At 42.6% G+C, this 24976-nt stretch overlaps 1 protein-coding gene across 1 annotated transcript; it reads right to left on the bottom strand.

Annotated features, from left to right (window-relative positions):
- Positions 1 to 1886: 1886 nt before the first annotated feature.
- On the bottom strand, positions 1887 to 24966 carry NDUFS2 (NADH:ubiquinone oxidoreductase core subunit S2). Its single transcript, XM_042439971.1, has 14 exons — positions 24784 to 24966; positions 23330 to 23433; positions 21829 to 22019; positions 20953 to 21073; positions 17011 to 17123; positions 16340 to 16414; positions 14540 to 14617; positions 12555 to 12640; positions 10324 to 10443; positions 8556 to 8685; positions 7827 to 7922; positions 6878 to 6961; positions 3056 to 3113; positions 1887 to 2134 (listed from the first exon to the last, which is right to left on the bottom strand). Exons 1-14 carry the CDS (start codon positions 24867 to 24869, stop codon positions 2097 to 2099), a joined length of 1380 nt encoding a protein of 459 aa, XP_042295905.1. The 5' UTR covers positions 24870 to 24966; the 3' UTR covers positions 1887 to 2096.
- Positions 24967 to 24976: the final 10 nt, after the last annotated feature.

Below are 24976 nucleotides of genomic sequence, written 5' to 3'. Positions count from 1 at the left end.
TCAAAGAGTACCTCTAGTTGCTGTATTTTTCACTTTTAAATTAAAACTGGGGTATATGCTTCTAGGCCATGAGATGACTTTAAAAAAATGCAGGCAAGACTCTATGGAAAAGGTTTTAAAACACCAATCATAGAACATGAGGTGGAACAAAAAGGATGGCATAAATAATACTGTCATATGAGATCACAATTGAAGCACAAATGCAGTGAAAATGCGTTAACTGATGTTATGTCTGAATCAGAGTTTAGAAAAAATTACTTTGCTGGAGTACATTTCCCAGAATCCACCAGCTAGCATGACAGTCATTCTGGCTGGTGGATTCTGGGAGCCGTTGTAAAACCATCCCAAGCCTAGTGAGCCTATGCTATCATCACAAAATCACAGTTTGTCAGAGGAGCTACCAAACCAATAGCCACATATTGTGTTCCTCCAGGTATACTTGACTTCATTATAGCAGTGCTGAGCAAAGGGTGAAGTAGGGAGCTATCTGACAGAATGAGAGAACCTTCCGTTCTCCAGATGCGGATGAACTACAGCTCCATCATATGTTGAGCACTCCTTTTCATCCTGGAAAGAAGTGACCAGTGGGGTCCCACAGGGTTCTGTCCTGGACCCAGTGCTAGAGAGCATGTTTATCAGATTTTCAGATGACACCAAATTAGGAGTAGTGGCTAATACCCCAGAGGAGAGGGTCAAAATTCAAAATGAACTTAATAGATTAGGAAGCTGGGCCAAGACTAACAAAAGGAACACAAGTCAACACTGTGATGCAGCAGCTAAAAAGGTCAATATGACTGTAGGCTGACTAGCTGGCTACAGCTGATGGGAATCAGAACATTTGAAAGAGCACAGGTTTCCCAAACCTTTTTTATCAAGTCCTTTGGCAGCTGTATTTGGCTTTAGCAGGCAGGCAGTCGTACAGCCTTGAGCTCAGAAAAGAGGTGAAGATGAGGAATGGCTTGCCAGAGTTTCAAACAGGAGCCTTTCACCAACTGTGCCTGGAGATGCCAAATGGAGAACATAGGGCATTCTCCAAGCGCAACACAGGGTTTTCTACTTTAATCCTTTTAGTAAAAATAAAGAGTCTCTCCTCAGGGTTCTGAATAAAGGGCTGATTTAAACATGAGAACATATGAAGACTAGCCTCAGCTCCTCAGTTTTTTGGGGAAGCCAGGCTTTGATATAGAGCCTGTGCAAATACCTGCTGAGTATCTACAATATATGTCAGCAAAACTGCTCAGCGAAAGTTTTTGCACCCCAGGAGACTGTATGATTTTTAATTCTGCATCAAACAAGACAAAATTAGGCAGCTGCACCCATACCATTTTCCAGTCCCCTGTAGGTCCACCCACTTTTTTCAAAACCAAAAGTGATCCATTTTGGTGTGAAATGGAAGGTTATTTCTGGACCTCAAAGGTTCTGTGGGACAGAGAGAACATAAGACTTACAATGAAGAGTTATACACTTTTGAGGAGTGTGGTTTTCCATTTGGGGGCTAATGAGATGTTCAGGATGCTGAGTTTGGTAGACCAAATGTGATCCATGGGAAACACAGTTCTCCCCCACCCCAACAAATTTCTCACAGACTTTCAGACACAGCAGAGAAAACAGTCAGATGTCACAAGCAGCGAAAGAGTCATTTTTATACACACACTGAAAAGAAGAGTAGCTGCTCCCAAAGACAGATTTACTGCAAGAGAAAGAAAAATTAAAACGGGGACCCAGGGCCAAGAGAGAAAGAGGAGGAGAACTTGAGAATGACAGTCTAACCAAAGGAAGAGGAAGCCACAAGAGACCAATACAAGCTGGAAGAGAAGAAAACAGTAAGCTCCGACAGCAACACATTTGCTTAACCATACACACATAGATTGCTTACACTACACAGGTTTGCCAAGAGTATTCTTTTTTAATTTTTAGCAAGCACTGTGTTTGCCACAAGGAGAGTCACACAGGACTATACTGACAGATAGTCTCAGAAAAGATGGCAGATACATTCTTCAGTGGGTAGAGCCAGTGTCCAGAGCAGAAGGAAATATAGTCTCTGGGTATTACCCATGACTTCAGTTCAGCTGACACAGCCTAAGAGCGTTCAACATTTATCTGTCCACTTCACCAAAGACAATATCCTGGGTTCCTGTGGAAGTGAAGGAGAGACAGAAACTGTTATTGTTAAATATGAGTCTCCAACCCAGTCCTCTTCATCCCCAACCAGCATGATCTGAAAGCCTGGCTTACTAAGCTTTAAACTAAATGCGATAACACAAACTTGTAGCTAAGGACCATTCCCCACATTTCAAATTAAGTACAGAAACTTCAGTTTGCTAAGTGTAACACTGCTGAAAGTAGACTAGCCTTTGGTGGTGTGGGCCCCTCTACATAGTTTGGATTGTAGCCTCCATTATTCCCAACCACTTTCCGTACTGTGGAAGTGATGGGAGCTGAAGTTCAAAAAATACAAAGGGGATGAGAGATGGAAGGACACTGCCAATGAGGACCTTTTCTTTAACATTCAGGAATTCTATATAGAAAGTTATAGTTCTCCTCTGCCACTGCTCTTGATAATAAAACAAGGCTTGACAAAGTTATCTTTTTGGACCACAACTCCCAGTATCCTCAGCAGGTATGGCCAGATGCATGCTGCTTATGTCCATCCAGGTGCGATCCAAAGACAGCTTTGGGGACTGTTCAAAGATCAGCAACATAGGAATGGCAGGCGTTTCATGCTAATTGGGGATGATGGGAATTCTACCATTGTGCAACCGGAGAGAACCAGGTTTGGAAAGGCAGAGCTTAGAAAAGTTATTTTTCCAGGACACAGCTCCTAAAACCCATTGAGCTGGCATGGTCAATGGCTATATCATTTGGGAGATGTAGCAAAAATAAAAATAAATTAAATTTAAAAATTAAAAAGTCACTCTGAAGTTCTGTAAAAAGTTACATGGTTTATTAACAAACCTCTCACCTACCTCCCGGGGCAATACTCTCCTGTTTGCTCACAGTAAGCTACATAAGGCTTCCAAAAGGCAGCAGAAGGGAACTGAGAAAGCAAACCTACCTATGATGGCCACTACATCTGCCAGCATGTGACCTTGTGACATCTTATCCAAGCCAGCCTGCAGAAGTGAATGGGGAGGAAATGGGATGGAAGAAGATAACACATGTTTTAAAATCACTGATGGTTTTACTTTTTAATTATATTAATTAGAAATAATGGAGGTAAGTGCACAGAGTAAATGTTGCAGATAGCTGCTGTATTTGTGGCTGAAGTTCTCTCTTTCTTTAAACAATCAGACAAAGTTTCCGTTGTCTCCAGTCATTCAGTGGCAATTCCCAGTACCAGCAGCAATAGGGGCTGTATACTTGTATTTTGTACTGTGTTCCTTGACCATTCCTCCTCCTCACTGCTTAGAGGGGAGGAACAGTCGTTCCTTACATTTTCATTAAGATTTTCCAAACACTGTGTCTTTAAAAAAAAGAAGGCATGCCCATATCCTCAACATCCAGAGCAGTGAGTAAAGACTCTGAAGAGATCTACATGCCAACACACCAATCTGCCCAAAGTGTCATGATTGCTGAATGATGTTTGACTAAGATGTCTGTAATGCCTGGAGCTTTACATAGGGACTAAAATAAATTTGGATCTGGAGACAAGAGAAAGACACATCAACTGGTAGTAAGTGAGGATCTCTGTTGCTAAAGTTTTTTCCAATAGTCTGGAAGAGTCCAGTGTTGGTATGGAATGGCAGGAGGACTGATCAGGGGTGGTTAGAGCATCCTTTCCTGGCTACGTTATCAAAATGGTTTTTATTTATGTTTACAACTACAAGAAGTGAAATGGGCACAAAAGCTTTGCTGCCACCAGGCCAGTGCTACAGAGGTGACATCCAAGTCTTAGATGTTGTCCAGCAGCTTCTAAAGAACTGTTTCTCATTACACATGTAGGGCTGGGGGTAAGTAATACTGGAAACCAAATTTATCTTTATCTAAGCTTGACTTAGGTACATTTCATACATTCTACAAACTTGCTTTAAATAAAAAGAAAATGCACATACAGTATGTGAGCAATGTCTGGTGAAATCATCTGATGCAAGGGCAATAAATAAAGTTGCAGTTTTATGCTACTATTTTCTTGTGAATGGGCCTTACTTAAACCAATGGGACTGGCATCAGAGTACACATGGTATAAAGTTTCAAGGGGATAAGAGGATTCAACATCTGAGGATTTAACCTCAGAGAGGTTGCTTTGCCACTTTGTGTTTTCAGACGAACAGAATAATGCAAAAACAGAGGAAGTGAATCTGCTTAACTGAAAGAGAGGATTCATAGAATTCAGGGTTTTTGTTTTTTGTTTGGATTGACACAAGTTGAGGCCAAATTTTCTATTCCTGTTTGTTTCTTAGGCACAGAGCAACCACCACTCTCTGGATCTGCACTCAGACTATAGCAGAAACCTAAGGCATTTGCAGAAAGGCAGATACTATCAACGACTGCGGAACAGAAGAAGAGGAACATGATGAAGGAAGGAAGCATCCCTCCAGCCAAGCACACTGTCAAATGATGGTGCCCTTTGGTTTGCTATGCTGTGCTCTCTTAGCCCAAAAGGAAGAATGACTAACAAAAACAAGATTGAGGCAAGCTGGGAAATTTCTCTCCACCCCATGAGTAAACATTTCCTGTGCTGCTGCTCTGAAACAAGGAGTGCTCTTTCCAATGAAGTTCTGGAGATGAGACACTTGAGAATGTTTCCTTTTTTTAAAATGCATCTCCCATAATCCCTCACTCAGCACAGGGGATTCTGGAAAGTACAGTCCCCAAAATGCAAACTTCTCCAGGCTCTGTGCTAGAGACTGCCATCCTGTGACACTGAAGGCAAAGGCAAACTTCTCCAGAACACTAAGGCTGAGCAGCAACCAGATCTCAAACACAGACAGGACTATTGGTTGGATCAAGAGGATCAGCTGCTAGGGCTGTGAAATCCAGGCCCAATCCCTCCATACAGCTCTTAAAGCTGGAGACTAGCACAGAGGAGCCTGTTCAGAGAGAACAAGAGAGGAAAAAGGGGAAAGACTGGAAACTGCAATCTAAGCCAGATTTACCCCAGGAAATGGTCTCCTTACACTCTCCTGTCCCATGCCTCCTGCCACCACCGAACATGCAAATGCATGAACAATGATAACAGAGTATGCCACCCTCCCCACCCTGAATATATCTAATCTCATTAGATTTTGGAAGCTAAATTTGGTCAGTCATGCTTACCAGTTGGAAGGAAGTCACCAGGGAATATCAGGGATCTCCAAGTAGAACTAGGAAAGAACCTTGCCTTTGCCCTTGGAGAGTCATGGCTGGCCAATCAGTTGACAATACTGGGCTAAGCAGATTAATGGTCAAACCCAGCAGCTTCCTATGTTCCTGTGCTAGGCTATCCTCTTATTGGTTATGGTGGGTGGGTGGTTTATGCTCACTGGAGAGGCAGTGTATAAATAAATAAATAAATAAATAAAGATTTAAAGACTGTCTATTTAAGGCTCTCAGTGAGGAGGTAGAATCTCAGGGTTAATCTGGCCAGAACAAAATAAAAGTTTCAGTTGGCCTCCATATCTCAGTAGACTAGGTAGTTTGCTCAGAGCTAGTTGAAATGCTGAAGCTTCAACTTGATCAATGTTCATCATGTTCAGTCGACTCCTACTTGTGCATGAGACATATCTGGATTCAGAACTGCAGTCTGTTTCCCTGCTTCTAGATTAGGCAGTTGGATGCCTGATCTACAATAATGCAGATACCATCATCCGGCTTCAGAAGGAGAGAAAGGCCAGCCAGCATCATTAGGCCTGGCTTAAAGTAAGAAGAAAAGCCCTCCCTCCAGTACATCTGCCATGGTCCAGGCCGCAGAGGGAGAGAAGAACTGCTGGACTTATTCTCCTTCCCACTGTCATTCCCTTCACCTTTTGTGTCATGTCTTTTTTAGACTGTAAGCCTGGGGGCAGGGAAATGTCTAACTATCTGTAAACTGCTCTGAGAAACTTTCTGGCTGAAAAGCAGGGTATAAATTATGTAAATAAATAAATAAATAAATAAATATGTAAACCAACTTGGAAATGTTATTTTTTTGTACTACAACTCCCACTGGCCAGGCTGGCTAGAAACTTTGAGGGAAATGTAGACCAAAAAAAGGAACTATTCACAGCTTTGCATGGCAATGTCAGATCATCTGTGTACAGTTCAAAGAATGCAGCTGGTAACTGACTCTGGGCCAAATCACCATTTTGTGCCTAAGGCTGCTGACTCATATGCCGCACCTGGCTCTGGTTGGTGGACCTTGGTGTTCTAGTAAAAGAATAGAAATAACAACAAAATGGATCCTGTCATCTGGAAGTATGCCTTCCCATGCTTTGCTCACATAAGGGTTACATATTTAATAATCCCAGATCTTGTAACCCGAAGCTGGTGGGAGATGTAGGCCAATTCATTTGAAAAGTAGCAATCTGTGTATCTCTGGCTCAAATTGATGAGACAGGTATGTTAGAAAACTTAAAGTGTCAGAGTTCATTAACATCTGGCCCATTATGGCCTAATGACTCGTTTCCTGACAGCAGGTATGGGCCACTTGTCACCTTAGAGAAGTTGTTGGACTGCAACTCCCATCAGCCCTAGCTAACATAGCCAATGGTCAGAGATCATGCGAACTGGAATCCAGTGACATTGCAATTGAACATTTCTCACAGTTTCCTCCTTTTGTCTGGGTGGTGGTATACAGACAGCATCTCTCTTCTTTATTCCTCAGGCCACCAGTTCAAGACCCATGGCAAGCTCGAGTCCACATCCCCCTTCCTCCTTCTCTTGGTCACATATCTAACCCAGAAATACTCTTTTATCTTACCAGATGGGCAAAACCAGGAGCCTTAATCTTACAGCGGTAGGGCCTGCTGCTTCCATCAGAGACCAAATATACACCAAACTCTCCCTGAAGCAGAGAAGAGAACAAAATTAACAGCTATACTGGTTGGACTGGGTGGATGCAAGAAAGAAGAAGAGGAGTTGGCAGGTATAAATGTCAAGTTAGGCTCAGTTTCTGAACTCTGACAAGTGTTGGCCACAACAGCTGTTGCCAAGGATTGTGGGATTTGATCTTCAGCAGACATGCACATGCTATACAGAAATCTGTGAACCATCACATTATTTTGGAACACACTTCCCTTAATTCTTTACTGCTATAATTTCTGGGAGCTGTAGACTAGAAATATCTGAGGGATAATAGCTCCTCATCCCTGCTTTATAGAAAAATCTCTTCAGGGAAGGGCTGGCCAAAGTTCTGTGGGACTTAGAAGTACTCTCTGTCCTTGATCAATTTTAACGCTGTTAAAGGTTGCAGTTTTCCTGGTATAAATTTGACTACACCTGAAATGTGAAGTGGAAGAGGAAGAAAAAATGTCCCTTGTGTACGCCCCTATATTTCCCCTCCTATTCCACTTCCCATCTCAGGTGTAGTCACATCCCTTCTGACTTATTATTTTTCTTGACTAAGGAAAAAAATCTTTAGGGAGGAAACCTACAGAGAGCTTTATTGGGAATGCCAAAGATGTATGCAGGGATGGCAGTGAAATGGCATATCCTGGAAGAAAGCATGCTTCCACACTTCAGCATTTTGTTAAAGTCCCACTTGTTTCCTGTAATTTGGTGCTTCACAGATGTTATTGGACTTTAGCTCTGAGAAACCTAGACAACATGGTCAAGTGGGAAGTACTCTGGAAGCTATATTTCACCAACACCTGGGGGAATTCACAGCATTGCCACCACTACTCTGTGTGTAACTGGTGAAGACTGCTTACCTTTGGGGCCTCAATGGCAGTATAAGTAGCTCCAGGGGGTACCTGATAGCCCTCTGTGTACAGCTTGAAGTGGTGGATAAGGGCTTCCATGGAAGTCTGGAAAGAAGAGGGGGAAAATGGCTCTAGCATAGAATTTAGACAGAAGGCAAATTATGCCTCTCACAAGAGTGGAGATGAAAAGGGAAAAAGAGATGAAAAGAGAAAATTCTATTACCTCTTACTCACCCAATGCCCTAAACACTTATTATGCAAGAACTTTCTGTCACCTTTCCAACCTTAAAAATCTAACTGTTCCAAGATATTGCATCTTGTTCACTAAGGTGAGATGCAATGTCTTCCCTTCAAACTTACAAATGCATGACTACTACCTTGTTTGTTGCAGAAATGTTGTCTTTAACTGTTAAAATTAGAGAGATCAAATTATCAAAAAGGAGTCAGGCCAATGGCAACATACTGTAGATCTGTAATTTGAGTACTGTATTTACTCAAAATAATCTCCAATGTTGTAACCCAATTTAATAATTTAATTTTATGTAAGCTTCCCATATTTTTATGTAAGCTTTCTATTTTATATGATTTTAAGTTATATGTAATCTTTCTATTTATATAGCTTTCCGTTATAGCATGGCTTGTCGGGTCTATTGACTGTAAATAAAGATTGATTGATTAATTGAAAAATTCCTCTGTTCAACAGTTGGGGGTGCTGCCCTCCTGGCAGCTCAATTTTACCTTCATCTCTGCTCTTTTTGGAGGAGAGATCTTGGCATCATCCACCTTGATCTCCCCCTCGGGCATCTTGTTAAGGGCTTGCAAGATGATGCGGAGCGACTGGCGCATCTCTTCAACGCGACACAGGTACCTATCGAGAGAAAGGCAGGTATGTGGCTGGTTATAGGAACCAGGTAGGAACAGAGTAAAATTTCACATGCAACTTGCTACGTAAATCTAAGATAGACTGTAAGGATGTAGTTGGCCAGGTTTCTATATATTTGCCCACTAAGAGAGAGTTCCCCATTTCCCCTCTGGCCATTTTAGGCCCAGGAGAAGCCTTTTATCTAATAGGTAACCTAGAAATAGACTTCCTGGTCATTTCTTGTTGGAAAAAGGTCTCATCTTGTCCCAAAACAGCCCAGAAATGCTCTTCAAATCCACAGGAATTATTTGGGGGCAAAAAAGCTGAATTTTTGCCAACACTTACCACATATTGGTTAGGGGTCCAGGGCATGAATGCCAATAATGCATAGAGGGCCACATGTTGGGAAAAGAAGGGGTGCTTGCTTTGCCTTATGATTGGGTTTGTGTAGGAGGTACCTTCTGGAATAACCTGACACATGTTCATTCACAGACCAGGGAAGAGAGAGAGAGCAGTGGTGATGACTGCAATTGCTTTTCTGACTAGTAAGCCAAGCAAAAATCTCTGGGCCCGTCTGTATAGGTCGCCACCATTTTGACGTAGCGATTACGCGCGAGGGGCAAGGCACATCCGGAAGCACCGCCCCTCACGCATAATCGCGGTGCAGGGACGGCGCCTCTTAGGCCCGTCTGTAACGCGCCTATGCCATTTGGAATGGCAAGAACATAACTGCCATCCTTTGGCCTGTGAGGGAGTTGACCAGGCAGGCCCAGCTCCATCAGGGCTAGCCTGGAAGAAGAGGCTCCTCCCTGCATAACTTTTCTCCCTATGAGGGAAAAAATTAGGCTGGCCCAGCTCCATCAGGGCTAGGCTGAAGAAGAAGAGCCCTCCCTCCAGTCCATCTGCCTTGGTCCAGGCCTCAGAGGGAGAGAAGAACTACTGGACCTGATCCCCCCCCCTCACCATTCCCTTCTCCTTTTGTGTCATGACTTTTAGATTGTAAGCCTGAGGGCAGGGAACCGTCTATTATCCCCTCTGTTGTAAGCTGCCTGGATTCCCAGTGATTGGGCGGTATATAAATAAACCCTATTATTATCATCATCATCATAGAAACAGAGTGTACAGATAGTCATTCCAATGGAGGGGGGGGGACACAGGGATGGAGGAGACTCTGAATGATCTACCACAGTATTTCTGATTTTCATACTATGGTAAGAATCTATTTCTTTTAAATATCATATTGGAGGAGAGTTCTATAAATACCATGGACTGCCAAAATGATCAATATATAGGTCCTAGAGCAAATGAACCCTGAACACTCCCCAGAAGCCAAAATTACAAAAGATATCATGGCTATATCATGAGACAATATGACTAATGATAATACTTCCATAAAGAGGGAGGTTGTAAGAACAGAGGAAGACCCTATTATAAGTGGATAGACTCAATCAAAGTGTGCAGGACCTGAACAGGACAGTTGATGAAAGGGTGTCTTGGAGACCTTTCTTTCATAGGGTTGCATTATTTGGCTGATTTGACAGCAATGTACAATGACAAACTACAAAGAAATCTGACACAGATTTTCAGAGTGAGTAGCATGTATGGAGGTAAATTCCCCTTCCCCTCCCTGAATCAGAATCATACCTGTCGTAGCAGTCACCCCGTGACCCAATCGGGACATCAAATTCCACCTGATCATAGACATCGTAAGGCTGGGTTTTACGAAGATCCCAGTGAATCCCTGAGCCACGAAGCATTACTCCACTGCCAAGGAAAGAGACATGATGTGCAGGAAGGAATAACTTTTGCCACAAAGCCAGGTTCAAACTATTTTCTACCTATTGTGTAGTTACATATATTCTGCATTTCCATCCATGAGTTCAAGAAGATGTACATGATTTTCCTCTTACTATATCCTGAAAAGTACCCCATCCATGATTGTGGTCAGGCTGACAGGGAGTAATTGGCTCAAGGTTACCCACTGAGTTTCATGGTTCAGTGAGACTCTGGATCTTTTGAGTCTCAGTCCAGCACTCTAACAGTTACACAACACTGACTCAAAAGATGATACAGTAGGTGTTTTAGATAAATTATTCTCAGATGGATTGTCTCTTGGACATGGCACAGAACACTAAACTACACTGCTCACTGCAGGCCAGAATGAAAATTAAACTAAACTGTATTCCCAAAAAACTCATTCTCTCTTCCATCACTCTATCATGTTTCCCCCTTTAAGTTCTATGTTGTATATCCACAATCTTGAAGCCTGGAGTATGCAACCATTGAACTGAGCTTCTCAGAACTCATACACATACTAACACACAACCAGAGTCTTGTTCAAGTTATTCATTCTTATGTCTAAACACCTAATAGCCAGTGATTTTCTGCAAATCAGTTTGTACAACCATATGTTTCAGAACCACAGCTCGAGTTGATGGTACTTAAGCCGCACTGAGAAAACCAAGGCTCAGGTCAGCTCCCAATTTCTCCAGATTTTGCTTGCAAGTTGACAAGGGAACCATATTTAGCCAGAGGTAAGGGCTATTCTGGTGTACTAAATGTTTGCAGTCTGCACTTCCCATCAGCAGTTCCCATCAACTCCCATCAAAAATGTTGCAGCTTAAAAAACAGCTAGAGGCCACAACTGTCCACATGTACATTAGCCTTTTTCTTTACATGCCTGCAGGGCATGTTGGTTAGCCTGGCAAGGCCAGCCACAGGTTCACTGTAAATCTGGGATCTTGGCTAGGGTAAGGTGACATTTGAAAGTAATTTAGTATAAAAATTATCAAACTTAAAAAAAGCCATGCCTCCACATTTATATGACATAAGAAGTGCCCATATCTGCAGAACATAATAAACCATATCTATATACCAGTGGTTCCCAACCTTCCTAATGCCGCGACCCTTTAATACAATTCCTCATGTTGTGGTGACCCAAACTCATTAAATTATTTTCATTGCTACTTCACAACTATAATTAAATAGGTGTTTTCCAATGGTCTCTGGCGACCCCCATGAAATGGCCATTCGACCCCCAAAGGGGTCCCGACCCAAAGGTTGGGAGCCACTGCTATATACGAAGGTGAAGAACCTCAGGCTTCAGGGTGGGAAACCGTGGAAGACCAGGGAGCCACATTAGCCTCCCAGGAGGACTTGAGGGCAGCACTCCCTTATAATATATCTGTGTGTGTGTGCGTGCGTGCGTGTGTGTGTGTATGCTCTCAAATGCTCTATAGATTCATAGAAGCACAGAGTTGGAAGAGACCACAAGGGCCATCCAGTCCAAGCACATGTCAAGGAGGCCTTGAGGACATCACTCCCTTAAAACATACATACATACATACATGCTCTCAAATGCTTTACAAAAGGCATGGAGGGCATTTCCACCACGTTCTGAGGTCTTTCTGGGATATTTTATGCCTGGGAGAAATCTCTTTAATAACAGGAAGGAAGCAGAAGTCACTTCCTGTTTTAACAAAAGATCTCTCATGGGCCTAAATTTCCCAGGGGGTGGGGGGGTGGAATGTGGTGGAAATATCCTCTATACCGCATGCTTTGGGGGGGGGGGTGTGGAAATTTTTTTTGACCCATTGAGGGGGCTGCATTTTGCCCACCCCTGCCTTAGATGGCTACACCCTCTTTACCGTTGCACTGTTATTTGATGGTTTCCCACTCTATATACTCTGTTTTTAAAAGGATGAAATGCCTCCCTAAGGCTTAACTGATGAAAGAAACATTTAAAGTAAATATATATTAGTATTTGGTTTCACCCTTTTTTCCTTTGAGCCCACTCATCTCCGGCAAGTCATCATTCCTGCCTGCCGTTTCACAGCTTAACCCCAGAGGCCCACTTTGAATGTCGAGTTTTCTACCTAAAGCCGTAATTGAGGGCTTCCTCTGAGGTCACCACTCCAATATCGACAGTTCGGTTCTTCCAGATTCGATTGTTAGTGAGCATCTGCAGAGGGAAAAGATGACATAAGTTTAGTCTTGCAACAGATTGAGAAAGGAAAAAAAGCCCCAAATGAGCAGTTTTATCACCACCAGATCACCATCGCAAATGCAAGTCTGAGAACTATCAGATTAACTACCTCAAACTGCTCTGAGAGCCTTTAAGGCCCACTGGGTATAAATACCCAAAGTAAATAAATAATTGATCTACCAAAGGTGGGCTGTACTTAAGAAAGGAAGCAGTAAGGATCGGTTCCCTCCCCACCCCAAATGTATTAATATTTTATTTAAGTCACCAAAAATACAAAGAGAAAGCAAGGCATACCACAGTGTAAGAGAAATAAATCAGAAACAACTTTGAGAGAAACTAAATGCGCAAAACAAAGATGCACACAGAGAACCGTTATGACATTAAATCCACAAGATACATCCTGACATCAGATCTTTTCAGAGATTGCAATTCATAGAGAGTGGCAACCATGACTATTATTATTGTAATTCATAGCTAGGGAGTGGTAAACATGACTATTATTTATTACTGCAGCACCTAAGAAAAGGATACCAGTGTGGAGTCGAAGGCTTTCATGGCTGGCATCCATAGTTTTTTGTGGGGTTTTCGGGCTATGTGGCCCTGTTCTAGAAGAGTTTAGTCTAGTAACATCAGGAAGAAACTCTTCTAGAACATGGCCACATAGCCTGAAAACCCCACAAAAAACAAAAGGATACCAGCTTTTGTAAAATTGTCTATTTGATTATTTCTAGATTTTCTGATGCATGCTGTTAGTTTCTCCATGAGTGTTATACCTCAAAGTTTAATCACACAGGCCAAAAAGCCCATCTTCTCCCTGGCCTAAGCACCATTAGCCCCAGGCTGGGACTGGACAGACTGGAGGTGGAGCAAGTCCAATTCCAAAGAGGCCTTAGCCTGGATCAAAATGACCCGCTGTTTGCCATAAAATTCCTCTGAGGCAAACCCTGGCAGATCAGACTGCCCCAAAGTCTTCTTACCACACTTTGCCCTTGCTGCTAGTGAGAAGACACCCATCTCAGCGTCTGACGTGGAAACAAGGCACCTGGCCACATGGGTGCAGCCAGGTGCCCCATTTCCACATCAGACACGTGACAGAGGTCTTCTCACTAGTGGCAATGGTGGAAGGAGGTAAGGGGTGCATGGTGGTAGTCAGTCCATGCCAGAGGGATGGGTGGGCATATAAGCACCTACCCGTTCATATGCCAGCCCAGGGAGATCCGGGTTGAGACCTGCGCCAAGATAGTACAAGTCCATGCTATTCTGGCCCATCTGATCAGAATCTAAGATTGTAGGAACTTAATAGTCTTTCTAAAATCTGGCTGTAACTATACTCATTGCTAAATACAGGGAGCAAATTAGTTTTTCATTTGGCAAGTTCTCCTTTTCTTCCCTGAAAATGTACAACAGTGTTAAACTAGGCAGTGAAATTACTTTCTGATCCATGATTTTAGAGATTTCTTTAAAAACTGAGCTCCAGTATTGCAGGGTACAACCACCACATATGAAGGCATGCATCTACTTCTTGTTTACATCTCCAACAGTGTGGGGTTTTTTTTTGTTGTTGTTTGGCTGAGATGCCATGGAGTACCATCCATATACTAAGTTGAGTTGCTGCAGAGGTTGAAAAAAGTAATTCTTGAAACCAGATTTTTATCTATCTAGCCTTTCCTATGGAAATGTTCAAGTCCCTTTTCCATCCCAACTGGTTTTCTTGATTGTCAGAACACATCTGTTTTGACTGGGAGGCAAATAAGAATGAATATTCTTGCCAGCCTTAGAAAGCCACCCAAAATACAGCTGTTTAGCAGTTGCTGGAGAAGTCACACAAAAACATAACACAGGGAGAGCCAGTCCTGTTCGTCAAGAGAGCCTCACCTCTTCCACCTCATCTATCCGGATGGAGAAATTCTTCACAAATTCGTAGATATCGTCCATCAGGCCCAGGGGCATGTCCTGAGTGTTGGAGAAAAAGGAAGGCAAGATGAGAATAAGTTGAAAATATAGTACAGGGGTTTGGAAAAGCAGTGGTTCCCCCATTCTCTAGCAGGCTGGATTAGGTGGCCCCTTGGTTTTAATTCATAGAACCACAGAGTTGGAAGGGGCCTCCAAGGCTATCAAGTCCAACGTCCTGTTCAGTGCAGGAAATCCAGCTACAGCACCTCAAGCAGGTAGCTTTCTATCTTCTTTCTGAAGATGTGAAAAGAAAGAGACCCCACTATGAGCTCTTTCCATTCTTATATTCTTTTCTTTCTTTCTTACCCAATTCTTGTACAAGAATTGGGTAAGAAAGAAAAGAATATATGAATGGAAAGAGTTCATAGTGGGGTCTCTTTCTTTTTACATCTTCAGAAAAAAGATAGAATTAATTTAAGGAAGAACCATTTGAAAATGAACCTACAAAGTGAAGTGAAAGTTGAATTCAGGGCATGTGGGAGAAATAAATCTCCACTGATGGCATACCAACAGAGCTGGTTCAAGCTAGTCAGGCAGAATTTACTCTAGTTCTAACTAAAATCTGCCAACAAATATGGGGAAAAAATGGTACACAGATTGGAAACACTCAAAATATATTCCAGTCCCCAAGAAAGGTGCACCAGAGAGTATAGTAACCACAGGACCATTGCATTAATCTCCTATGCAAACAAAGCAGTGCTCAAAATTCTGTCATAAAGACTTATGGAGCAAGAAATGCCAGATATCCAAGATGGTTTCAGAAGAGGAAGAGACACTTGGGATCATACTGCAAATATATGTTATATAATGTAGCCCACCAAAGAATTTCAGAAAATAATTAATTTATGCTGTAGAGATTACAGCAAAGCCTTTTACTGTGTAGATAATGAAAAACTATGGCTCACTCTTAAAAAGAAATGTTTGTGTCACAACATTTGATTGTCCTGATGCATAATCTGTACTCAGGACAAGAGACTACCCTCAGGACAGAATGTGGAGAAATTAATGGTTTCCAATGGGCAAGGGGATTAGGTAAGGCTACATTTTATCACCCTATCTGTTTAACTGGTACACTGAATGTATAGGATTGAAAATTGAAGCAATGAACATCAATTGTCAGGATATGCAGATGACAGCATACTACTAGCAGAAAATAGCAAAGACTTGGAGTAATCATTGAAGAAAGTCAAGGATGAAAGTGAGAAGGTTGGTTTACAGCTGAACATTAACCTCCCACAGGTAGCCTGCTGAACACTGCTGTTCTGTCTTGTACTTTGTTCTCTTCTCCCTCAATTGTAGGTAGACACAGAAGATGGGTCAGCATGAACTACTATTGTCAGTGTTGGAATAGAGGTAAAGAGGGATTATCTCCTTTCTTGATTAATTTTGAAGTGTAGTTCAAAAAAAATGGTGCTTAATTTCATGAATCCAACTAATCTTAGGAGCTGAGTACTTGAAGGAATGCCTTTGTCCATCTGAATCTGCCCCACACTGCACATTGCATTTTTAGGTCCTCTCACTTGACTGTGGTCAGGCAGATAACCACAGTGGAGATGACCTTCAAAATGGATGTATCTCACTCCAACTTTTCTCTTCCCCATACTCCCTGTGTAGTGACAGGTACAGATCTTTCCCTCTTCCCACTCATCCTCTAATTGTAGGATGCCCCATCTCCTTCTACTTTGCTGATCACCTGTCTAGTCTCCATAGCAATCTTCTTACCTGATGGACTCCTCCTGGGCGGACATAAGCAGCATGCATCCGAGCACCAGAAACTCGCTCATAGAATTCAAACATCTGCAGGGAGAAAAAGACAGAAGAGAAAGAAAATATTTTAGCACAGTCCCATGACTACCACAGGAATTGGGCCATTATGGAGATGGCCCTGTACCTGGTATCTAACTATAATTAAAGAGCTAACTTATCTTCTTAATGGTGGGCCTGAGAAAAGGAATCTAGTTATCAAGACTGATACAATCTTCTTTGATGCCTCTTAGACTTTTACCACCTCAAATACAGTTTGATCCTGATTTGAAATCAGAGTGCAGACAGAGAAACAATAGTTTAACAATTGCAATAAAGCAAAAGCAACCTAGTGGCCCTCCATACAGTTTGAATTACAATTTTCATGTCCCCTTGCTATTGGCCATGGTGGCTGGGGCTGATGCAAATTCCAGTCCAAAAAATCTGTGGGCACCAGATTGCCTCAGAGAAAAGGAAGGAGAAAGATAGTGCTCATTTTTGGTTGGGGAATAATTTCATCAGACTGAGATTATAATATCTGGACATGGGCTACTAATTTTATAGAGCTTGACAGACAAGATAGAGCCCTGTCAATGTCCATCATTCCTATGCCTGTGTCTTATGAATCATTAGTTTTACAGACTTCTTACCTTTTCTCTTTCCTCAAACATCCAGAAGAAGGGAGTCATGGCCCCGATATCCAGGGCATGTGTAGTAATGGCCATGATGTGGTTCAAGAGGCGTGTAATTTCAGCAAAGAGAACTGGCAAGAAGGCAGAGACAAGGATGAGTACTGTAGGTGTTTAGAATCTCCAAAAGAGTTGATGACAAGTATATTTAGCTCTCATATTCACTCTATACACTTTTTTTTTCATGCTTAAGGGATGCATAATATAGGCTTGAAGCATGTGGGTGAAAGAGCTGCATTGAGGGGGATATGGCATTTATACTATGCACATGGCTGGAAGCCACACGAAGCCCATCCCAACCCAGAAGAACTGGGCCAAAAAGAAGCAGAAAAAAATCAGCTCCTTTTCGGTGGCCTCGCCCAAGACTACAGTGGCAACCCGGACTGGGACCAGGTGCATGCAGTTGCTGCGTTCCTGCAGCAATTGGGGTGGGAGCAGCCTCTGCCCACTCCTTTTGCCCCGTCTGCTTGATGCATTTACTAGTTAAGGATGCAGGTATTTAGCCAGTAATACAGTAGGCCCTTGTTATCCACTGGGGTTTGGTTCCAGGACCACCCCCCACCCAGTGGATGACAAAATCGATAGATGCTCAAGTCCCATTAAACACAATGGCATAGTAAAATGATGTCTCTTATATAAAATGGCAAAGTCAAGGTTTGCTATTTAGAATTTATACTTTTTTTTTAGTATTTTCAAGCCGTGGATGCTTAAATCCGTGGATAAGGAGGGCTGATTGTATCATAATGTAGCTTTTAGTTGTTTCACTTTCTTTATAGGCTGTGCAAGGTCAGCTCATACTGAGGGATAGATAAGAATGTTTCTATCTTAGAATGCTTGGAAACTGTTCCTTTGTTAGTTAGGATGGGGTGATCTTCTCCTGTTTGGCCTGTTACAATGCCATCACTTTCCAGAACAGGGGAGAAAGAATATTTAAAGCTCAGGAAACATCAGATTCTTTGGTCTCATCTCGGTGAGGTGAATTCAGTCATCCTTTATAGCCCGGTGAACCGGGGTTGTTGGGGAAGGATCTAATTCATCTGCCACAGTGGGCAGCAGCTCAGATGAAGGGCTACTCTGATCAGCTAAGATGAAGATGTAGAAGACATTAACCCTCCAGGAGACAATGGAGGGCTGCACCCCCCTTCACCTGCTTCCACAAAAGTAAAAACAATGTTTTTTTTGGCTCCCAAATGCCTTGAAAGGGACATTGGAGAATGTTTTTGGGATTTCCTGGGCTGCTAGAGGGCAAAAAAGATTTTGGGAACATTTTGCAAAGTTTCATTTGAGTCTGGAGCTCCAAAGATGATGAAAACTAATTCTTGGGCATTTCAGAGCAAAAATGTTTTTGGAACAAAACTTTTTTTCATCCTTGGGGGTTCTGGAGGCCACAAAATTAGGCCCTGGGTGGCTGCATGCAACCCATGGACTGCACTTTGCCCATCCCTGAGCTAAGAGATGTGATCTAACCTAGCCTTTGCTTTGGTTTTATTGTTGCATACTGCTCAATGTCCCCATGTAATCAATAAACTGATGTTTGGGTGAACATGTGATCATGTTCCATTTTGATGTAGCCTTGAGCCCCAGCTGGCCTAGAAACTGCATGGATGAGGGCCCTGGAATCCTGACAGCTAAAGAAATACAGAAACCAGGGATGCTGCAGGAAGGAGAAGGAAGACTGGGAACCAGAAACATGTTCAACAACACAATACTAAGCATATCTACTAAAAAGTGATCAAAGGGACATTTTAGGAAGGCATAGAGTGTTTGCCAATTTATCCTTGTCAAGAAAAGGGGTATCCCATCAAACAAACTGGCAATAATTTCTGTCCCAGACACAAGCAATAACATGTGTAAATTTGCTCAGTTTGTGCAAGAAGACTCTGTACAAAATGAATCCGTCCGCCGTCCCCCCCGATTAAATCAAACACATCCAACAAGTACAAAAGGCCAGCATTATGGACCAAAAAGATGCAAACTCCCCATCCAATGCTCCAATTTTTTAAATTAAAAAAACAACACTAGTCTGTTCTCTGCTGCTTCAGAGATAAGATCAAGTTGATTAAACGTTAGAGGGAAGTTCTTGACAGTAAGAGCTTTTGGGCAATTAAACCAAATGCCTGGAGAGGTGGTGGGGTCTCCTTTTTTGGATATCTTCAAAAAGAGGCTGGAAAGCTATCTTATGGGGATGCTTTAGTTGGAGATCCTGCACTGGCGGCTGGACTCTATGGCCTATAAGACCCCTTCCAGTTATATGAGTCGATGATTTTATGAAAAACCCTTCAGAAAACATACAGAAATTCTCTTCATCACTAGCATGGGGAAAAGTGCCAATATTTTTCATTTTTGTGTGGAAGAATGTGATAAGATGTACTGTATACGCTAACACGGTCTACGCTAAGTGGCTTAGGGTTTCAGCATAATATTGTTGCTTTCTGTTCATAGAGCATTTCGGACACTTAAAAACCACTTCACATACACTGGCTGGATGCATATAGATTGCTAACTTTGAATCGAGGACATGGTCCTCTTAGGGCTGGCCCTACCATTAGGCAGTGTGAGACAATGTCTCAAAGAGCAGATTTTGGGTATCCCTGTAAGGCACCTTTGTTATCACTGCATTCATATTTTATTTCTTTTCCTCATTTTGTTTCCTTTTAAACACTATACCATAAGAGAGCTGGGGATGTTCAGCCTGGAGAAGAGATGGTTAAGAGGTGATATGATAGCCCTGTTTGAATAACTGAAGGGATGTCACACTGAGGAGGTAGCAAGTTTGTTTTCTGCTGCTCCAGAGACTAGGACCCGGAGCAATGGATGCAAGCTACTGGAAAAGAGATTCCAGCTCAACATTAGGAGGAACTTCCTGATAGTAAGGACTGTTTGACAGTGAAACACACTCCTTCCTCTGAGTGTAGTGGAGTCTCCTTCCCTGGAGGTCTTTAAACAGAGGTTGGATGGCCACCTGTCCGGTATGTTTTGATTGGGAAGAATGGGGTTGGACTGGATGACCCTTGTGATCTCTTCCAACTCTATGATTCTATGATTCTAAAAGGAAAATCAATTGATGTGAAATTAATTACTGTAAACTGCTTATAATGCAAGACAGAAAAGCTAACACAGGACAGTGATCTGAACAAAAGTTTGTTGGGAGGATGTCACAGGAAATGGAAGCTTATTCTTATATATCATATTTAATCAATGATGAAAATTGAAAATGGAGAGAAGAGAGTCTTTTATTGTGTCCCCCCCCCCCCAAAAAAAAAAGATCTCCCCAAACCATGTCGGTGCATACTCCCATTACCCCTGGTGTAGCAAACTCACTTACACTAAGAATCAGACTTCTGTGATATTAAATTATAGTAAACTTGTACAAACCAGGATCATAGACCAGCGCTAAACCAGGGTTTCATTAATTCATTTGTCACATTTGTATTTTAGCTTTCCTCCAAAGACTTGCCCAAAGTCAGTTTGAGTGAAAATGCCTGGCTCAAGCTCATCCAGTGCATTTCATGGTTTATCTAAAGCTTAATCCAGTATCCTAAGCACATTGAGACTCTTACTGGTTTGTTGTTAATTAATGAATTTCATCTTGTCTAGACACATCTTATAATTCTGGAGTAGGGCATCAGGAAAACCTATCCATTCTTGTCTTATTTGTCTGTTTGTCTAAAGAGTGGAATAAACAGTCTGCATGCATCAGTACGATGATTGTTCACAACATGTGTTGCATAGATTTCATAGAATCATAGAATTGGGAGAAATCACAAGCCCTTGCCATGCAGGAACTCACAATCAAAACACCCCCAAGAGATCTCCATCCAGCCTCTGTTTAAAGTCCTCCAAAGAAGGAGACGCAATCACAGCTTCCTAAGCTAACCGGCCCATGATAGTTTGTTTGCACACCTCGGATCCATTGAGCTCTCAGGGGTGGACGGATGTTGAGCAGCTTCTCCACTGCTAAAGAGTAGGCTTGTTCATTGCACATCATGGAGACATAATCAAGCCGGTCAAAATATGGTAGAGCCTAAAATAGAAATGATTAGTTTAATACCGATGGAGACATGACCAAGAATCATGTGGTAATAGCGTTTGATGAGATTTTTTTTAAATAAAGAAAATGCTCCCATTTTTAAACACTAAGCACTACACTGTTTCTAGAAGCAAAAATGATATAGATATGCACTCTGGAAAAGGGAAAAAGATTACAGAAGAGCTACAAAATTGTGGCAGATTAAACAAACTGCACTCATCCATCAACTACTGTAATTTTTTAAAGCACCAATTTATTTTTTTACAGTTGTACTGTGGCTGTGAGAATCAGTGTGGTGTATTGGTTTGAGCATTGGACTATGGCTCGGGAGGCCAGGATTTGAATTCCTGCTCAGCCATGGAAACCCACTGGATGACCTTGGACAAGTAACACTCTCTTAGCCTCAGAGGAAGGCAAAGGCAAATCTCCTCTGAACAAATCTTGCCAAAGAAACCCCATGATAATTTTGCCTGAGAGTAACCGTAAGTCAAAAGCGACTTGAAGGCAGCCGTCGTTATGGCTTTCCTCCAGGTAGATCAAGGTGGCATACATGGCTCTATTTCTCTTCATCGTACAATACCTTCATGAGGTTGGGCAGACTGAGAAGGAATGACCCAGGGTCATGGATTGAGTGTTATGGCTCAGTGAGGGGCTTTAACTTGGAAATCCCAAGTTCAGTCAAATACTCTGTAACTATTACACCACACTGGCTTTTCTTTTACTTCGTGAAAACCACCCAACCAAGTTACCTGGAGGTAGGTCTTATACTCTATCAGTTTCTCTGTGCCCCGATGAAGTAAGCCAATGTGAGGGTCACATTTCTTCACACTCTCCCCGCTCAGCTCCATCACCAAGCGCAAGACGCCATGAGCGGCAGGATGCTGTGGCCCAAAATTGATAGTCAGGTTGGAAACTTGCTTTTCGAATGGAGGATCTTTGTCTGTTTAGTCCAGAAGAGAACAGGTAAGTCAAACTGCTTGTAAGGAATGCAGGAAGAGATGAATTTGAGAAAGTTATTACTCTGGATTAAAACACTCAGGATCCCCTGCCATCAGGACCAGGGAGTTCAAGAAAGCAACTTTTCCCAATTCAAAGAAAGTGGGCAGTTATACTGTATATGTGTCCATTGTCCTTTTCCTCATTCTCTTTTCTCCTTTGACAGTTATAAATCAAAGAGAGAAATATCTTCTTTGTTTGGAATAAGAGAATATTCTGTGATGAATCAGGCTGATATAGTGATCAGAATATTGTCCTGGGACTCAGGGGATCTCTTGCTTATCTTGACCTACCTCACGAGATTCTTATAAGGAAAAAGTAGGGAAGAGGAGAGCCTCAATGGAGAAACAGTAGGATATAAATGTAACCAACAAATATAGGTAAATTAATAATAAATCCAAGTTCAGTAGGGGCCTGAACAGACAGGCCAAAATAAAGCTGCTTCGGGTCACTTTAGAAGTATGCTATATAAATGACATATGCATGTTACAAGGCCAGAAGCTGCACCAAAGCTGTGCTTCAATCCTTAGGACTGGAGCGTGACTTTGGCACAGCTTCCAGCCTCTTATTATTATTAACCTTTATATATGAAGCACTGTAAATTTACACAGCGCTGTACATACAATCTTTTTAATCAGATGGTTCCCTGCCCTCGGGCTTACAATCTAAAAAGACATGACACAAAAGGAGAAGGGAGTGGTGGAGGGAAAGGGGATGAGGTCCAGCAGTTACTCTCTACCTCCGAGGCCTGGACCAAGGGAGATGGACTGGAGGGAGAGCTTGGCTTTATAATGGATGGTTATGTGTCTTAGGACACATGCATCATTTAAACAGCATACCTTCAAAGTGACCCGAAGCAGCTTTATTTTGGCCTGTCTGTTTGGGCCCTAGGTTAGTATGAGAGAGAAAGAGACTTGTCAACTCAAAGTTTACCTAGTGCTCAGGTTTTCCTAACCCAATATTCTGTCCAGCCCTTCTTAATGCAGTGCTCTCCATGTTTTAGATTGGAACTTGTACTGTCACTGAAAATTGGATAATAGGTGGGGCCAATGGGAACTGCAGTCTAGAACATATGGAGGGCACCTGGCTGGAGAAGGGGGCTCTAACCATCACATCACAATGGCTGTCTGTCCTGGTTCCTATCACTGTACTTCTCAAAATGTAATAACACAACATTGACAGACTATTACTACCTCCATATCCAACCCATTTATACAGTAACTATTTCAGGATCTCTCCAAGTAGGAAACTCACCGTTCCATGGAGGAGGAACCCATTTCTCTGTGTCTTTGCTGGGGTACATGACAGCACCTCCATACTGCTGGACATACTCCACATCAGGCTGCCACTGCTTTCCTCTGAAGAAAAGAAGAGGGAATGAGGACCCAGCAAACAGCTCATGATGAAGGAACACATTCATTATAAATAAATAAAATAGATGGCATTTAGATGATGATTTTATTGAACATGTTACTGTTTTAAATATCTGGGTATACATTTTCTTATAATGGGACCTGGAAATTTCATATAGAAGCAGCAAAACAGATATTGAAACTTTGCTAATAAATTGAATAGCCTTGGTTGGATCCTGCTTCAGATGAACATAACCAGAAGTATCATTTAGCCGTTGGTATACTTCACTAAGGCCTGATACAGACAGCCAAAATAAAGCTGCTTCGAGTCACTTTGGAGGTATGCTGTTTAAATGACACATACGTCCTAAGAGTCCAGAAGCTGAACCAAAGCCATGCTCCAGACCTAAGGATTGGAGTGTAGATTTGGTGCAGCTTCCAGACTCTTAGGATTCATGCGTCATTTAAACAGCATACCTCCAAAGTGACTTGAAGCAGCTTTATTTTGGCTGTCTGTATAGGGCCTAAGATAGTCTGATTTATCTAAGGCCTGTTACAGACTGCCAAAATAAAGCTGCTTCAGATCTCTTTGGAGGTATGCTCTTTAAATGATGCATGGGTCCTAAGAGTCCGGAGATCGCACCAAAGCCACACTCCATTCCTAAGCACTGGAGGGCAGCTTTGGTGCAGCTTCCGGATACTTAGGATGCATGCATCATTTAAACAGCATACCTCCAAAGAGACCCCAAGCAGCTTTATTTTGGCAGTCTGTAACAGGCCAAAGAGAACTACAGCCCTCCTTTATTTGCAGGGTTTATGACGATGTTCTCATTCCCTTTAAATCACATCACATCTCTTCTTTTGAGAATGTAGTATTAAGGGACATCCAAAAACTTGAAGAGAACAATCCCCACAGTTGGTGACATTTGTCTTGGAAGGAGCATAAAGCACTAAATGATTCGCATCAAGCAGTGGCATTACCTTAATGTCTTAATGATAATGGAAGTTAATTCCCTTTACGCTTCCTTCCAGATGAGGAGGCTAGGCAAGGGATTGAGGATACTTTAAACACAAGGGAGGGTTTTATTATACACATATTTAATGGTTCTGGGGGAACTTGCTGACATTAAGCTCATCTGTTCAACAGTGGAAGGTGCTCCCTGGGAGTGCAGTGGAGTCTCCTTCCTTGGCGGCTGCCTTTAAGCAGAGGCTGGATGGCCATCTGTCAATGGAGGTGCTTTGATAGGGAGTTCCTGCATGTCTGGTTAGTAACCTCTCGCCTGACGGAGCTTCGTATTGCTCTCTGGTTCTGCAAGGACTGTATCTCCCTGCCGGGGCGAGGAGGGCCCGCGTTACCTGCTGGGCGCTGCCCCCAGCGCCATCCTCTGCAGCCATGACCCTGAAGGTGCCCTGCATCGCCACAAGGACCTGAGCGCCGCCATCTTCTTTTCCGGCGCCGGATGACGTCAGGCCGCGCGTCACTCCGACGCCGCCATGATGAGTGTGGGCATCAAGGCGCCCTCACCCGGGCCTTCGCGAGGGCGGTCGG

The sequence above is a fragment of the Sceloporus undulatus genome, chromosome 9 (assembly GCF_019175285.1).
Source record: "Sceloporus undulatus isolate JIND9_A2432 ecotype Alabama chromosome 9, SceUnd_v1.1, whole genome shotgun sequence".
Taxonomy (NCBI): Eukaryota; Metazoa; Chordata; class Lepidosauria; order Squamata; family Phrynosomatidae; genus Sceloporus; species Sceloporus undulatus.
The sequence above is the reverse complement of the archived record's forward strand: the minus strand, read 5'-3'. Positions and strand labels throughout refer to the sequence as shown.